Genomic DNA, 16,433 nt, shown 5'->3' with positions numbered 1-16,433 from the left:
AAAATACCAGATTTCAAATAAAATAAAGAATGTCAAATGCCTCGTTAATAATTGTACATTGATTACAAATTGAAACAGTCATGCTTTGGATGTATTATATTAAATAAGATGTATTATTAAAATTAGTTTCATCTGCTTTGTTTTACCTTTTTTTAACTTTTTTATTTTTTATTGATTTTTTACAGAGAGGAAGGGAGAGGGATAGAGAGTTAGAAACATAGATGAGAGAGAAACATCGATCAGCTGCCTTTTGCACACACACCCCACTGGGATGTGCCCACAACCAGAAATGGAACCTAGGGCCCTTCAGTCTACAGGCTGACGCTCTATCCACTGAGCCAAACCGGTTAGGGCTGTTTTACCTTTCTAATGTCACTTGTAGAAATTTTAAATTTGTAGCTGGCATCATATTGCTATTGGACAGCATTGGTCTTGGGAGTCAGTGAGACGTAAGGGAAATATCAGGTTTAGATCCATTATTTAATCATTCTGGTTTGATGTCATTCATTCATTCTCTAATGCATTCCATATCATTTCCTATCCGATGCATATTTAAATAAGGATGAACTTTTTTTTTCTTCATCTTTTGATAGGGATATACTTTTATACTTGCAGGGAACTCTTACTCTTCCTGTATGCAATTGCTCGACATCCACACCTGAATAGTCTTCGTGATGGCATTTATGTTCCTGTTCCTAATTTTATACTGAATGTGTCGATTAAAATGCTGAGGATTCAGGAGGTTTGCCTAGTCTGGGTGTGTGATCTGTTAACAGGTTGTCTCTGCTTGTGTTACATCAAGAGCCTATTTTCTTCCTCTCAGTTCTTAGTATCTCCTTCAGGAGGCGCCTTTGAACTGCCAAGCACGGCTTGGGAGGTTGTTACCTGTCATGCTGACTTTTAGTAAAAAGGGAGGTGTCCAGGGTAGGTTCCATCTAAAAATGTCTCCCTTGTGACCAAGTCATTGATTGGCTGAGACTCTCGTTGCACCATCAACTATCGCTGTTGGCTAAGAGCCAGATATGTTTGCTGTTTAAATTTTTAAACAACATAAATGGGCAATCTTTAATATGTGATCTTATTTGCTTCTTAAAGAAACACCATGAAGTCTTAACATTTAGCCCCAATTTTATAGATGAGGAATCTAAGACACAGAAAATTTGATGACTCGCCTAGGGTCACATGATTGCACTCCTGATAGCTAGCTTAATTCTTCTGACTACATTCCCTGCCTCCACTCTTGTCCTGTAAGAAAGTAATTCATACCTGAAAACTGTAATGGATAAGCCAGCCTACACTGTGGAAGTTGAGTTGTACAGGCTCCACCCTGGAATTTGTTCTGCATTTGTATCAAAGCACCAAATATTTGACTTCTGTGAAAATAGCGCCAAGGTAAATTAGGCAGAGCCGGAAACCGGAACTTACATATGAGCTTACTGTATATACTAGTGGCAGTTTCAGATGTTTGCCTTTCTTTCTTTGTACAATAGAAATGGGGACATTTACCAGGACTGGACAAACAGAACATGCTGATAGAAGACCTTGGCTTGCATATGATTCACTCCTAGTAGAACAGACCCTTTGACACAGCTTGGACATGCTTTTTGATGGTGGGGAAGGATTTAACCCTACTAGCCATGCTTAACACAAAACTCCATTCTCCCTGGCTGTCAGAATAGGATATTTACTTAAAGTTCACTTCAGTTTTATGACTCCTTTACTTCAAGTCTGATGGCTTTCTCTCTTTGACTCTACTAAGTCTAAATTCTTGTGCTTGATTTTCATAAGCTGACCTACCCTAGCCACCCAAATTTATCTCCCAGTTCTCTTTAATAGGGTCATTTCGCTCTAGAAAGAGTAGGTCTCCTTCCTGGCCTTTAAAAATTACTTCCTGCTCTGTTTGGTCTTATGTTGCTTTCTTCAATTTGCCCTTTCCTGTCTTTTTAGAATCTAAATCCTACTTACTCACTGAGACAAACTCAAATCCCACTCCTTTGAACTCTGTAGTGCTTAGAATTTGTACCCAAACACATTTTAGCACTTATTGTGTGCCAGGGTTCTTTTCTCCCTCCCACCCCACCCCCATTCTTACTAAGAGAGATGATTGGTATTAGTAGGAGAGATTTGTTGATCTTGTAGGCGTTTCCATTCTAAATAATATGATGAGGATCGGGAGTCATTCTCCACCCTCAGAGGTGGAGCCCAATGGAGGCTCCTTGGGCACAGGTGTAAAAGGTGGGCCGGTCTCCTAGACACTGACCACACAGGATGACCATAGACACAAAAGCCCGAAATCTGGGAAGAGAGAAGAAAGGGAGACCTCAAGATGCCGGGTAGGAAATGATACTGTGCAGGCTGACTTGACAGGGTAAAGAAATGTGTGTTTGTTGTTTTTTTGACTCACGATATTGCAACCAATCACAGTGTTTTTATTTTTAACCAAGACCTTTACTAGGATTAACCTGGTTTATAACATGTCAGGTTATTTGTCTTTTTATTACTGAATTTTAAGAGTCCTTTGTATATTCTAGATCAGCGATTTTCAACCTTTCTCATCTCGTGGCACACATAAACTACTTACTAAAAGTCCGCAGCACACCAAAAAATGTTTTGAAGATTAAATGAATTGATACATATAAAGGCCTTAGAATAACTTACCCTCTCCCAAGGAAAATAATATTAGCTGCCATTAGCTCTCGCCTATTCTGACATTGATTCGTTAGTCTTTTTTTTATATCTTTTATATATATATTGATTTTACAGAGAGGAAGGGAGAGATAGTTAGAAACATCGATCAGCTGCCTCCTGCACACCTCCTACTGGGGATGTGCCCGCAACCAAGGTACAAGCCCTTGGCCAGAATCGGAATCGAACCTGGGACCTTTCAGTCCGCAGGCTGACGCTCCATCCACTGAACCAAACCAGTTACAGCATCATTAGTCGTTTTTATGCCAGTTGGTTTCCACTGAATTGTGGGCTTCCTTAGGGCCAGATATCTTGTCTTTGACTTACATATTTTTGCACGCCACCCCAGTATTTTGTCCGGTGCCTGGCATGACATGGCAGCATAAAATGGAAGCTCAACACATTTGTGTTGAGTTCAGTTACTTCTTCCCTATGGATAAAGCCCAAGCACCCGCAGATCTCAGCACGGGGACCCATTGCCCATCTCCATCTCCCAGGCCCCCTCAGAAGACCAAACCCGCCACCTGCTCTGATGACCTCGCCAACACACCACTCCACTCCCTCGGAGGGGGCGGGCTCGGTGCCTGGATGGAGACTCCAAACAGGGACGAACAGTGTCAGGCCGCGGGTGGGATTTCATAGTTGGGAAAAGGAGGTACCAAACCAAGAATGGGGGGTGCGGGTCAGAAACGAGAGGCTGCGTGAACCTCGCGCCATCGCACCAACAGGTGGGAGGTTAGGGATCCCAGGTCGCGGGGCGGAGGTGCGGGGAGAGCGGAGAAGGCAGTTCGGTCCTCCTCCCAGACCCCCTTCCTCCGCTCCCGGGGCCGGTGCTGACGTGTCAGCCCAACAGCTCAACCCCGCCCGGCCCCGCCCCTCGCGCCGGACCCCGCCCCCTCCACGCCCCGGCCCCGCCCCATTCCGCCCTGGCCCCGCCCACTGGCGCCGCGGGCCTCAGCCTCCGCGTCACCGGCCCCCGCGGTGACCACAACATGGCTGCGGCGCCGGGGCTGCCCTTGTGCCTGCTCCTGCTCGGGCTGCCCTGGCGGGTCGCGGGCCGGCTGGAGCCCGACACGGGCCGGCGCTTCTCCACGCACAAGCTCTGCGCGGACGAGGAATGCAGCAGTGAGTGCCCGAGGGCCGCCGGGGCCGGGCCGCGCGGGGGCGGGAGCGGGGCAGCCCGCACGCCGCCGGGGAGGCGCAGCCGGGGCTGGAGGGCGGAGCGCCGCGCCGGGGGTCGGGGGCCGAGCCCGGGGTCCCGGCGTGTGTCCCCGGCGGCTCTGCGGGCGCCCGGGCCAGCAGGCCCCGGCCGCGGGGTCTGCGCCTCCCACTTGTTGCCGGCGTGTTATTTTTCCTTTGCTGATCGGGGTAGGGGACTGGGGCGGGGGGGGGTTGGAGATGGCCCCCGTTATCCCGGGGCAGCTCCCGGCGTCCGCTCCCCTCGTTTGCCCGGCTCCGATGGGAGCTGGGGTGGCGCGCTGCGGGCCCCGGGCTTCCCACGCTGCCTCGGAGAGCCTTCCTGCCCCCGCGGCGGGACCGGGTGGGTGCTGCCCGCGGGCAGATGCGCTCCGGGCTCGCCGGGCGGATGCCCTGCTCCACGTTGATGATAGATTTGGGGAAGGGCGCTGCCCCTGTGCCCTCTGCTTCGCTCGGATTGGGGCGCATCCCGCCTTTTGGACGGATACTGGAGTTTGGGGTTGGGACAGCCTCAGAGTCCCGGCACGCGGTGCATTCCAGGGTCTCCATCCCGCTCTCCCTCAGTCCTGTCATTTCGGTGCCGGAAGTCTTGCCGGCAGCCGGGCGGGGAGGGCGCCGGCAAGGCCACAGTCTTCGGCTCTGAAAGTGTCGGAGGATCTGCCTCGGCCACCTGGGACCCCCACAGCCTCCTCGTCTTTGTGCAGGAAGCGGAACTGTTCCCCTGCCTCAGATTGGTGGGGGGGGGGGGGGGGGGGTGCGATGGGTAGAGATCTTCATTCTCCGATGGCGAGGATTATTACAGTAACAGTGATACTATGTTCACTACTCCGAGGGTTGCATAAACCCAGCCAGCTTTACCCTTAGCCCCTTGCGTTGTTGGGATCTCCGAGGCTACGTGTTTGCCGAACCAGGATCAGTCTTGCAGTCTCCCAGCCGGTCTCAAATAGCCTTAACTTACGAATTACCGCTTCCAAAAAGGCCGTTCCTAAATAGTCATCAGAAGGTATAGAAAACGATCTTTCTGGAAAGGCCATCGGCCTACAGGGTAGCTGCTTCTATGCAGAGTGGCGTTATTCAAAAACCAGTTTCATCATTTGGAGTTTGTATCCCTGGAGCGCCTTTCCTGGAGGTAACCCTGGGGCCCATGTAAATAAACGCTACAAAAGCAGCGCAGTTGCACGGTTTTTCCTGTAGTTTCCTCTCGGAGCAAAGCCGGGTTATTAGCAAGCGGGGCTGGCTGCCGCGAACAGCCGCTCTTCTGTGCTTCCAAGCGCAATCCCACCTGAGTTCCTCAAAACCCGTTGCCTGGAGAATCACATGGCGATGCTTTCTCAGTGGGAGACAAGGTATTGGAAAGGCCGGTAAGTGGTCACATGGCATGTGTCCAACCAGATGTCACCAAGCGCAGCAGGAAGCGGCTGAGGCAGGGTAGGGGCCGTGTAGTACGCATGTGCTTTCAGATAGCTGTTCTACAGCCTGCGTTATGGTGTCATCCCATTATGATGAGAAACCCTCAATGATCTGTTGAGGGGACCGAGAGAAACATTGCTATTTCCAATTGTCGTAGAGTCCCCAGTCTTAAATTGTCTGTCACCTTCCGTCTGGCCTCTCACCCAATTATATCTGAATTAGGTTGATGGCATGTATTAAAGTAATGAGATTCTTAGCTTCAAAATCCAAATAACCCTTTTTATGTTTGTCCCTCTAATACATAAAGATACGATTTCATGCATTTATTGCTAATTGCCTTGTGGAAAAGTATTACTTCCATTTCATCCTCGTTTTCTTCTGCTACTTAATTGCCTTTATTGTCCATTTCATCTTATATGCGAAACTGTGTATTTGGCCAACAAAAAGGAAAATACTTCCACTAGTTTCTAGATCGGGTGTGATTTAAGTCCTGCATTTTAAGACAGAAGGCAACTACTGAACAGTATTCACAAGTTTTGCTTAATCCCTGCCACAGGTGATGTCCACTTTTGGTTTTGTTTATAGCAACAGGTAAATAAGGCTATTTTAACTTGGTTCTGAAACCTTCTTAATGTTGGCTCCAGTAAACATTCTTTACCTTCAGGAAACATTACCTTGTCATGTGATTGGATCTGTCACATAGGGTGTGACATCCTTTCCAGTTGATTTACCTAGATATTGTAAGGAAAGAACAACTTGGCCACAAATGAAACTGGCAGTGTTTACTGTGGGGTGGTAGCAGTTAGAGCCACTTAAATAGTGCCTTTTCGTGGTTAGTTCAAGTTAATTGACCCCCTGGGGGTTCCTGGGTGCTCTCCCCAGTCGCTACTACCTCTGCATGCAGCCATGCTTAAGAGAGTCAGCATCTGCCCTTGAATTTACCCAGTTGCAAAATGAAGCTTTTTTTTTAAGACTATCAAGTCTCTCTCTTTTTTTTAAAATATATTTTATTGATTTTTTACAGAGAGGAAGGGAGAGGGATGGAGAGTTAGAAACATCGATCAGCTGCTTCCTGCACATCTCCTACTGGGGATGTGCCCGCAACCCAGGTACATGCCCTTGACCGGAATCGAACCTGGGACCTTTCAGTCCGCAGGCCGACGCTCTATCCACTGAGCCAAACCGGTTTCGGCCAAAATGAAGCTTTTTTATGATTATGAAACAGCAGAGATCGAGGATTTGCAAGTTAGAGAGGGAACCAAGAGTTTTATTTGAGACCAGCCTTTGGTGGTGGTGGACACATTGGTTTTTGTTTCTCAGCATTTTCCATAAAGAAAACCAGTGAAAGTTTCCCTCTGCCCTGTCTACTTGCAGGCGATGTCCTGATTTACAATGATAAAGCTCTAAAGATTTTAGATGCTTGGAGCATGTGACTTGAAAGTGATCGATTGCAGACAGTACCAGAGAAAGTTGTTTGCAGTGGGTTCACGTATTTACTGATCGATCAATATGCGCTGTGCAAGTCGAATGGTGATCTCTGGTTATTTCTTTGCTCTCTTTACATACAGTGTTGATGTACCGGGCTGAGGCTCTGGAAGACTTTACCGGCCCAGATTGTCGTTTTGTGAATTTTAAAAAAGGAGACCATGTCCATGTCTACTATAAGCTGGCGGGGACCTCGCCGGAAGTTTGGGCTGGAACTGTAAGTAAAAATTTGACATCGTTTCTTTTCTTTTCCTTTTTCATCACCCAAAGAGATTTATTCAGGAAAAAGAAAAGGATTGCAACTTAGAACCTGCTGACTTGGTGAGCCACATGCAAATTCTGCCAGGAAGAAGATGGGGAAAATGACATGCTTTCTTTTCTGACATTGTATGGACTCGTTTAGCGCTGTCGATTTAAGTAACTGTTTCCTTGGGGTCCTGGATGGCGTTAACCCGTCCTCTGCTGTGTGTCCCCAGCAGGCAGCAGGCTTGGCACAGAGTAGGGGCTCAGCAGAGATTTCCTAAATAGAACTGAACTGCTTCCAGCTACTGCTCCTCAGCATCACGTTCAAGGCCTTCTCAGCCATGCGTGCTCCATACACAGCAAAGGTGGAAATGGCGCAGCCTGAAATTCCGTAGCTTTAAAACGAAAGGACTCATGGGTTTGAGACTTATTCCTGTAAGCTATGTGCGGGATAGGGTTTCGGGCATTCACGAGGAAAGCTGGTCTTGTGTACATTTCTTTTTTACTAAATTATGAATATTTGAAAGACTGGCAGCTCTGGGAACAGTTACCTAACCATGTGTGCTGTTCTTAGTCTGTTAAAAAACCAAAATGTCATTGTCACCGTGTGCCTTCTTGTTTGGTTTATTGGCGACTTCTGGGTCGTCCTCTTCCTGCTTTTCGGACACTTGTTGCCAGTAGTCCCCCCAGCAGCTCGATTCCACCCAGTTCCGTGGTTGTCCTGATAGCAGACATGGCAATCAGTGAGTGCATCATGCTGTGGTGTTTTGAATGAAGAGCTTCACTGGGAGTGAGCTGATTGGGAGGCTTATGAGTTCTTGTCCTTTTTAAAAAGTGTGATGTGTGGACTATGTGTTTATTGAAAGTAGCAATAGTCCTGGATGTCCTTGGGGTTGTCCAAACTTCGAGAAATATCCAGTCCCAACTGTGAAAGCTTTCAATCTCAATAAAACACCAAACAAAGAACAGAAAATAAGGCTTGAGAATCCTCCATGGGGAAAAGCAGGTTGATTTTGTCGGCGTTCCCGATTCCCAGGGAGGAATCTTCAAAGGCCAACTGGGCAGGGACAATCCTTGCATTTAGGCAGAATCCCAGTTGGATCGTTTGCTACAAAGAAGAATCTATTGTTTCTTTCAAGTCTAGCACATGGGATTTCTTAGTAATCTTTATTCTGGGAGGGTTTTTTCCATGTCCCTACGCTGCAGTTTTAATCTGGTGGTCAAGTGTGAGCCTTTGGATAAGTGACCTCAACTTGCATTTTTCTACCTCCACACTCATGTTCACCACCTGACTCGTGTCTAGAAAGCCTGCCTTCTTTCCGGGCCCAACTCTCATCCTGCCTTCTGTGGGAAGCACTGCCCTCTGCACCCGGCCAGCGGGGTCTTTGCCGTCTGCTAATTGTTTAGGGGACACTGTGTTGGCACTGCTTGTGGGACCGCTTTCTCTGCTTTGCATTGCAGTTAGTTAGTGTGTGTGCTGTCTTAGCTCCTATGAAATCAAAAGCTCTGAAATGGAAGGGCCCATCTTCCTTTTGAATATTTCCTTTCAGGGCGGTGGCGTTGACATTTGTCCGCATAGTAGCTATGCAGAATTTGTTCTCTTGAAAAAATATTTTGCTCCCTCCCACCCCTCCCCCCGCCCCCAAATCAAATCAGTAGCAGTTCCCTGGCAGGGATGATAGCTGGAAGCCAATTAGATATAAAAATTATTTCTAGTTACGAGGGCCCATGATTCTGCAACATTTTGGGGAGTGGTCAGGTCATAAGAAAGGGGACCCCGCCCAGTATAAAAATAAAGTTTTATATAGCAAAGATGACACAAAGATAAATGCATTTCCTTTCTCTACAGATCTGATTTTTTCCCCTTTTGCACGTTCTCTCTAAATAAAATTTTCCTGAGAAGGAGAAAAGGATCTTTTCCCTCACTTTCCTCTCTCATTTTGTGGCCCTTACACTTAATGAAATTAAAACTCTCTCTCCTTGGCTTTCAAATGATTCTTCTTTCTATTTCTTAGTTTTCATCCTACCGTCTTTTTTGGTTTCTTAGAATTTCAGACTTCAGCTGCCAATGTGGCAGTTTTTAATTGCCCTGGCTTATCTAATCTCCAAGGCACTGCTCTACCACCAACACCGGCTCTCAGGTAGTTGCCAGGTAAAACAAGAGCACTCATAATGAGGATATCTTAGGAGTTAGCGATAAGATAGCCTTTTGTTTTCTTTTCGTGCATTTGATCGCCTATCAGTCTCCTTCTGGAATGACTGGGAAGAGATCTAACACTCTCTTTCAGACTGCAGCTAGTAACAGGCAGTGTATGTTTCCCAAGAGGACACGCTTCCTAGTATAACCTTAGCTGCTAGTGCTGTAGATAAGTGGGATCGTCTTCTACAGAGGTTTTCTCTGCATGAAACTAAAGCTGATGTGTAGATTAGTATGAATTTCATGTTCTCCCCAAATACCTGGAAAATCTAGGTTTTGAAAAAGCTAGTACAACCCATAAATATCAATAAACATTTGTTCGCTTTTTGTTGTGTTGATCAATACATTTCAGAAATTTTATATTTTTTACTTATTAATTTTCATGACTGGTGTTTATTGGTTTAAGAGAGACATCGTACTGGTTTGTGAGCAGTGCTATGAAACGTACAGGTAAGTTCTTGCTAGAGGTTACATGGAATTGTGTTTCCAATCAGCTTTGATTTGCATAGTTTTAATCACATAATATACAACAGTCTTTTCTTGTGCAGATCTTTTATCTACTTCAAAACCTAACTTTATGTGCCCTGTGTTTAGCATTAAGCTGAGTATTGAAAGAAAACATAAGTGGTTTTGGAAAGTTGGCTTTGCAATATTATATGCTTAATTTTAATTGGATTAATAATCTTTGTAATCATAGTGACTGTGTACTTCTGTGGTTATATCTGCCTATCCATTTGTATATTTCCTCTCATTTACATTTCTCTCATTTATATTTCTGGTACAGAATTTTGATTGATAGTTTTTCTTTTGCCCATTCTTTTTACATAGGTTGGGCGTATTTTTGGATATTTTCCAAAGGATTTACTTCAGATAGTCCATAAATACACAAAAGAAGAGCTACAAATTCCAGCAGATGTAAGTTGTGGATTTGGGGGCGGGTGGGTGTTCTCCATTATATAGAGTGTCCCAAAATTCATGGAAGATTTGCAATTCAATTCAGTTGCAAATCTTGCGTGAATTTTGGGACACCCTATATTTATTTGGCTTACAAATTCATCAGTTGTTAACTACATTAAGTACTCAATGTCCTCCATGGGTTCTTTGACTTTAAGCAAAATAACATAAAACAAAGCCAGTTTTATCACAGGCTAATTGATATAAGCAAGAGTTATGTTTCTATGGCATCTCACAACATGATAATGAAATGACATTGAACAAGATGTTATTCAAGGACCTGCTGTATGTTTTAAAGTCTTTGAATGTGTTTTGGTAAAAAAAAAAAAAAAAAAAAAAAGTTAATGTTTGTGTTTCAGATTTTAATTTAGAATCGGGTTACCTTTAAAAATAGAAAAAAAAGAAAAATTTGAAAAGAATATCTAGGAGACTTATAATCTGATAGTTATCTACGTTGAAGCACATCTTATACAAGGCTGTGTACTCTCATACAGGGTTTTTCTTTGTTATTTTATATGAAAAAAAGTTAAGAATTCAGTTTCTTTGCATTTAGTTATTAAAATGAGATAATTCTTTTTATAAGCAAAAGGAATAGCTATTAGTTTATGTAGATAGAAATCAGGATAAATTGATCAAGCCCTAATTTATGTACTAGGCCAGAAATGCAGATTTACAGGGATTTTCTTATCATTGACCTGTCAATGGCTTAAGGGATTATAGTTGTATTTTAGATTTGGAAAAGGGAACGTGCAAGTTTCAGATGCAGTCCTGTCGCAAATCTACCAGGTACCGATGGCACCAATTCTATAAATCACTCCTCTAGGGAGCAGTGACTTAAAATAGCTTTGTCAAGACGAGGATTTTGTGTTCTGAGATCCTCATTCTGCTGATTATTTCTGCAGTTTTAAAATGTATAATAATTGATGCCCACTTTCATTCAGAAGTCTTTGAGCAGCTCTTTGGAGTTGCTTCAGAGTGTGCTAGCTGCTGGCCAAGAGCAGCTCTCAGATGAGAGTGGCAGAATGGGTGACGTTTTAGAGCCATCGCTATTCTTAAAAATTCCTGATGATCCCAAGGGTCATAAAATCAGCCTTGCTGCCTGTTTGGCCTCACTCTGAATGAAGAGACTTCGGGGTAAGTGGGAGACAGCAATTCCTTGGTCACGGGGACCTCACTTGTTTGGGAATCTGCCTTCTCCTTGCACCAACCTTTGCATGCTTCCCTCAGTTAAGCAAATGGCTCAGAAATGCATGTGTTGAATAAAGGCAATATATTTTATCCCCACCACACTGGTTAGGCCTCCCCAGAGTGATGTGAAAGTTTAGTTAGGGGAAGAAAATTATCTTTGTTGATTTTTTTAACTTTTCCCTTTGTGGCCCCTTTAATGTCCATAGGGTTTTTAAGGGAGGAAAAGAAGAATATAGGATTACTGAGAGTCTAGAAAGCAGATTTTAATGACACCAAGAATCCTGATTTAGCGTATATCCCTTACATGTTTTCAAGTTATCCTTGTGGTAATAATTAGGTGGGAACCCCCTCGACACCGTTCTCTGTTCCTTTACATTTTACTTCCTGTGCACCTGTATTTCAATAAGATACGTCTTGAGCTGATTTATCTTTCCCAATGTAAGGAAAATAAGAGACAAAATCCATGTAGACTCAGCCAACCGACAGCAAGGGGATTCTGCCTGGTTCTGGCTGGGTCAGCAGAGAGGTTCAGCTTAGAAAGCCGGATGGCAGAGGAGCTAGCCAGGGGTGGGCAAAATGACTCGAGGGCCACATGGGTTCTTAAACTGGACTGGAGGGCCGGAACAAAAGCATGGATGGAGTGTTTGTGTGAACTAATATAAATTCAAAGTAAACATCATTACATAAAAGGGTACAGTCTTTTATTTCAATAGTTTTATTCATTTCAAACGGGCCGGATCCAGCCCGCGGGCCGTAGTTTGCCCACGGCTTAGTTAGACACATTATTACGTGGTGAATTCCCAGGACATCAGGTATCAATGTTGGAAGTTGGGGGACCCAATCACTGACACCTCACTTTTCACCTTTTGTGCTCAGAACACATTGAGAGACCAAGGAGTCAGGCAGATGGAGGCTAAATTGTCACCATTATTTATTGCTGGAGCTTTTTGGTAAACATGCCTCCAGTGTGAAGAAATAAGGGACTTCCGAACATTGCCGTCTAGAATAAGACAGACTAACACAGCCAGAGACAGAGCTCAGTAAGGGGCAGGGGGTGGCGGGTTGGTTATTCCCAGGGGAGATGTCCCTCTAACTGACAGCATAGAAGAGGGAGGATGCGTGCTCCTTCCAGCTGGTCCCAAACAGAAAACGGGGATGGTGCAGGGCAAACTCACCACCTGCCTGAGTCATCCCTCCCCTGGGGAAGAGAGAGTGAAGGGAAGCCGGTAGTATTATTCATGTGAAAGTACAGAGAGCCAGGGAAAAGTGGGTTCCGGCCTCCTGTCTCCCAGCTACCGAGGAACAGTCATTGCCCGAGGCTGGTACAAAAGCCCCCTAAGCCAAACATGACCTTGAGGCTATCTCTGTCATTGGCAAGGCTGAGAGTCTGCTCTTGTGACACACGGCTACAGACATACTAATGCTTTTCTTTCCCTTCCAGGAGACAGATTTTGTTTGCTTTGATGGGGGAAGAGACACTTTTGATAACTATAATGTAGAAGAACTTCTAGGATTTTTGGACTTGCACAATTCTGCAACTAGAGATTCTGAGAAAGCTCTAGAGAAAACCTCTCAGCCTGTGGAAGAGCCTCCTGAAATACCTGAAGAAAGTGACCCTGAACCTGATTCAGTGCAAGCTACCTCAGAAGAAAGAGAAAGTGTTTTCTCAGAAAGCACCAAGGAACTCCAGGACAGTCATGAGGCTCCGAAGAACCATCCCCATGTAAACAGTCAAAGAAGTCACCCTCAGGGAGACCAATCCTCATTGGAACCGCTGGAAGAAATGCTTCGAGAGAACTTAAACGCGTCAGCCAGTGAAAACAACACAGCCAGCAATAGCTCTCAGCTCTCCGGTGAGCAGAAGACTGATGCTTATAAACTTTTGAAAAAAGAAATGACCGTGGATTTGAAAACCAAATTTGGCTCAACTGCTGATGTACTTGTGTCTGATGACGAGACAACCAGGCTCGTTACTTCCTTAGAAGACGATTTTGATGAGGAATTAGATGCTGAGTACTACGTAGTTGGGAAGGACGAAGAGGAAGAGGATGAAGAAGACTTTGATGAGTTGCCATTACTAACCTTCACAGATGGAGAGGATTTGAGAATGCCAGTGGAATCTGAAGTTGAGAAATATTCAACCGATAAAGAGCAGAATTCAAGTGAAGAGGATGAGGGGGAGGTAACTCAGCCCCTTGGCATCAAAAAGGGTGATAAAAGTATGCTAACATCTTTGGAGGATACTGTCTTCTCTGCTGTCACAGAAGGTGAAGAGCAAACAGGTATGGATTTTGAGAGTTCTGATTCAGAGGAAGAAGAGGAAGGTGAGGATGGATTAATCCCAGACAGCAAATGGGGGAAACCACAATCAGCAGCAGATGATAATGACCCTGAAAAGGCAGAAGATGTAGTTCCTAAAACAAATAATGACAAAAACCCAGTAATGGACACAGAACTTCATATTAAAGGAAAAGGGAGGACAGTTGAGGAGTCCAACAGGGACCTGGTGGAAGGTAAGAAAGGACTGGAGGATGGAAAGAAAGAAGACAGGACTCTGCCTGGTTCTATGCAAAGCAGTAACCTCAACTCTTTGCCAGCTACTGAAAAGGGTAGAGAAATATTAAAATCAGCCTTTTATAACAAAGAAAATGACCTAAAAGGAGCAGCTGTTCATATCTCAAAAGGAATGGCCCATGAAGAGAAGCCTGGAGAACAGATTTCGGAAGGTGGCTCAGTGAATGTATGGAAACATAGAGCTGCCGGGAATGAAATGAAGGAAGAAAAGATTAAACAGGAAGCCATGGATGATACACGGCTCTTGGGAGATAATGAGCATAATGCATCCAGAGACAGTGTGGAGAAGGGAATAGATGTTTCCGGAAATGGACCAGAACAACACATGCCCAAAGCAGAGCATCCAAGTGAGGAATTTAAAGAGGAACAGCTTCTTAAAACTCAAAATCAACCTAGGTTCTCCTCTCCCGATGAAATTGGTTCGTCAGCAGAACTGGAAGATGAGGGTTCCATTCTGGGAAGAAATCTCTCCGGGCAGCCAGGAGGAGATGTGGCTGCTGCAGTTAATACGGACGTGAAGGGGAAGACAAGGCTGAATGAGGAAGAGGTCACAGGGGACACCTTCAGTGAAGAGCTTGTTTATCCACAGCCGGGCACTCCGGAAGCGGCAACAGCAGGCCAGACTGATAGCGCAGAAGTACCAGGTTTCCATCCTGAACAACCAGAGGCAGAGGAGGAAGATCCCAGCGCTGAAGAACTGCTGGAGGACGAAAATGCTGTAAGTGCAAAACAGTCTAAAGAAAAAGGCCTTGAGATGCAGGACAAGCAGTTAGATGTTAATCCACAAGTCTCTGGAAGTGGAATTTTCGACGCCATAAATACTAATGTAGAAACTGAAGAAAGCAAAGAAAACACTAGTAATATTTTGGAAACTGAAAGCAAAAATGAAACTGAGGGCAGAGGGGTAGGCACGCTAGGCAAGGAGCCTGGTGGCCCGGAGGTAGAAACAGAAGAAAGCCCTCCTGCAGGTAAGAAAGCACAGGGACCATCTGAAGGGAGTGGCTTTCCTGACAAGAGAAAATACCAGACTCCGGAGTTAGGTGAAGTACTTCGGAGTCAAGACCCTGGTTATCTTAAAGAAGACGACCCTGAGGAACACGCGAAGACCTCGGGGCTCGCAGTGAAGCCTGGGGTAGAGCTCTCGAAAGCGGGCCAGGAGGACACAGAGAAGTTCATGGACACACAGAGCCAGGGGGCTGCTGCTGAGGCACGGGAAGGCGACGTCCCCGGGGCTGCACACACAACCGCAAAGCCAGAGCACAGCGCCCACAGGGAGGACCTGCCTATCATCAGCAGCTTCTTTAAGGAGCAGCAGTCTCTGCAGCGGTTCCAGAAGTACTTTGATGTCCACGAGCTGGAAGCCATGCTCCAAGAAATGTCGCGAAAGCTGAAGTCGGCACAGCGGGACAGCCTGCCCTACAATGTGGAGAAAGTCCTGGATAAGGTCTTCCGGGCGTCTGAGTCACAGATTTTGAACGTAGCAGAGAAAATGCTCGATGCTCTTGTGACCGAATGGAGGGATTCGGGAATGAAAGAGCGTGACATTCTTGAAGAGGCTGCAGTGCTAGACGATGTTCAGGACCTGATCTATTTTGTCAGGTACACACACTCCACAGGGGAGGAGAATGGACCACTGGCAACGACACAGCCTCCAGAGGGAGGCTGGGGGGGACCAGCAGAAGGTAAGTCCCCGCCTGTGACCTTGTCGAGCTGGGTTGGGGGTTCGCTGAAGGGCCTTATACCTTATTTGTAAAGCCCTGCCCACAGCTGACAGCATGTCTAAAGGCAAGAGGCAGCACAGTGACATCCACACGTCCCTTCCTGCCTTGTTTCAGGCACGGATAAGGCCTTCTTACTGTTTTCTTCTTAGAACAGTTGAGAATGGCAGCACTTTCGAAAGGAAACTTTAAAAAGATAAAGATGCAAACGAGAAAAAGATGCACAAAATAGACCTGTTAACCAAGTACAAGTTCCATGTGAAATTATGAAAGCGCTTTTGGGAACACAGTTTCTCAATCATAAAATAAGTGCAGTAGGAACAAGGATTGACTGGCCTAACTTTTCAGTTGATGCCTTGCCTGAGGGATTTCATTTCCCAGCTTGCATCTTTGGTGGATGTCATGTTCTTTCTGCCTGTTGGGAGCAATCACCAAGGTCAGGTCAATTCTACTGGGCCCTGGGGTTCATGCATTCGGATTGGCCAAGCAGTGAGCCAGGATGCAGAGAAAGTCTAACACAGCAGCTGACACAGAAGCCATCGAGTAAATAGTGGTCGAACTGGCCCTGAGCCAGTGTCCTGACATAAGCTGCTTCTGAGTTCCACGCCCTCATCTCTGCCCCCCATGCTTTTCAAACTCAGGGATTTGAACTGAGGGTATGTGGAGGAGAACCAGGGGACAGGAAGGCACAGGGTCAATGTTTCTCCCCAGATGTCAATTTCCCCGAGCATTTGGGCAGGAACCGACTACCTTTGCATTTCATGAATGCAGATATGTATTGG

At 45.7% G+C, this 16,433-nt stretch overlaps 1 protein-coding gene across 4 annotated transcripts in view; it reads left to right on the top strand.

Moving 5' to 3' along the window:
• Nucleotides 1-3,636: 3,636 nt before the first annotated feature.
• The window catches only part of MIA3 (MIA SH3 domain ER export factor 3), a 34,343-nt gene continuing 21,546 nt past the window's right edge, over nt 3,637-16,433 (top strand). For 2 of the 4 annotated variants that reach the window (XM_036354684.1, XM_036354683.1), the window contains exons 1-4: nt 3,637-3,810; nt 6,861-6,994; nt 10,046-10,132; nt 12,801-15,615. In XM_036354684.1, the coding sequence (XP_036210577.1) occupies nt 3,678-3,810; nt 6,861-6,994; nt 10,046-10,132; nt 12,801-15,615 (3,169 nt within the window). In that variant the 5' untranslated portion in view covers nt 3,637-3,677. The remainder of the gene's footprint in view (nt 3,811-6,860; nt 6,995-10,045; nt 10,133-12,800; nt 15,616-16,433) is intronic. The other 2 variants (XM_036354682.1, XM_036354681.1) reach the window with 2 other exon arrangements.

This window comes from Myotis myotis, unplaced genomic scaffold (genome assembly GCF_014108235.1).
Source record: "Myotis myotis isolate mMyoMyo1 unplaced genomic scaffold, mMyoMyo1.p scaffold_m19_p_21, whole genome shotgun sequence".
Taxonomy (NCBI): domain Eukaryota; kingdom Metazoa; phylum Chordata; class Mammalia; order Chiroptera; family Vespertilionidae; genus Myotis; species Myotis myotis.
Note: the sequence above shows the minus strand (reverse complement) of the source record. Positions and strands in the feature narration are given on the sequence as shown.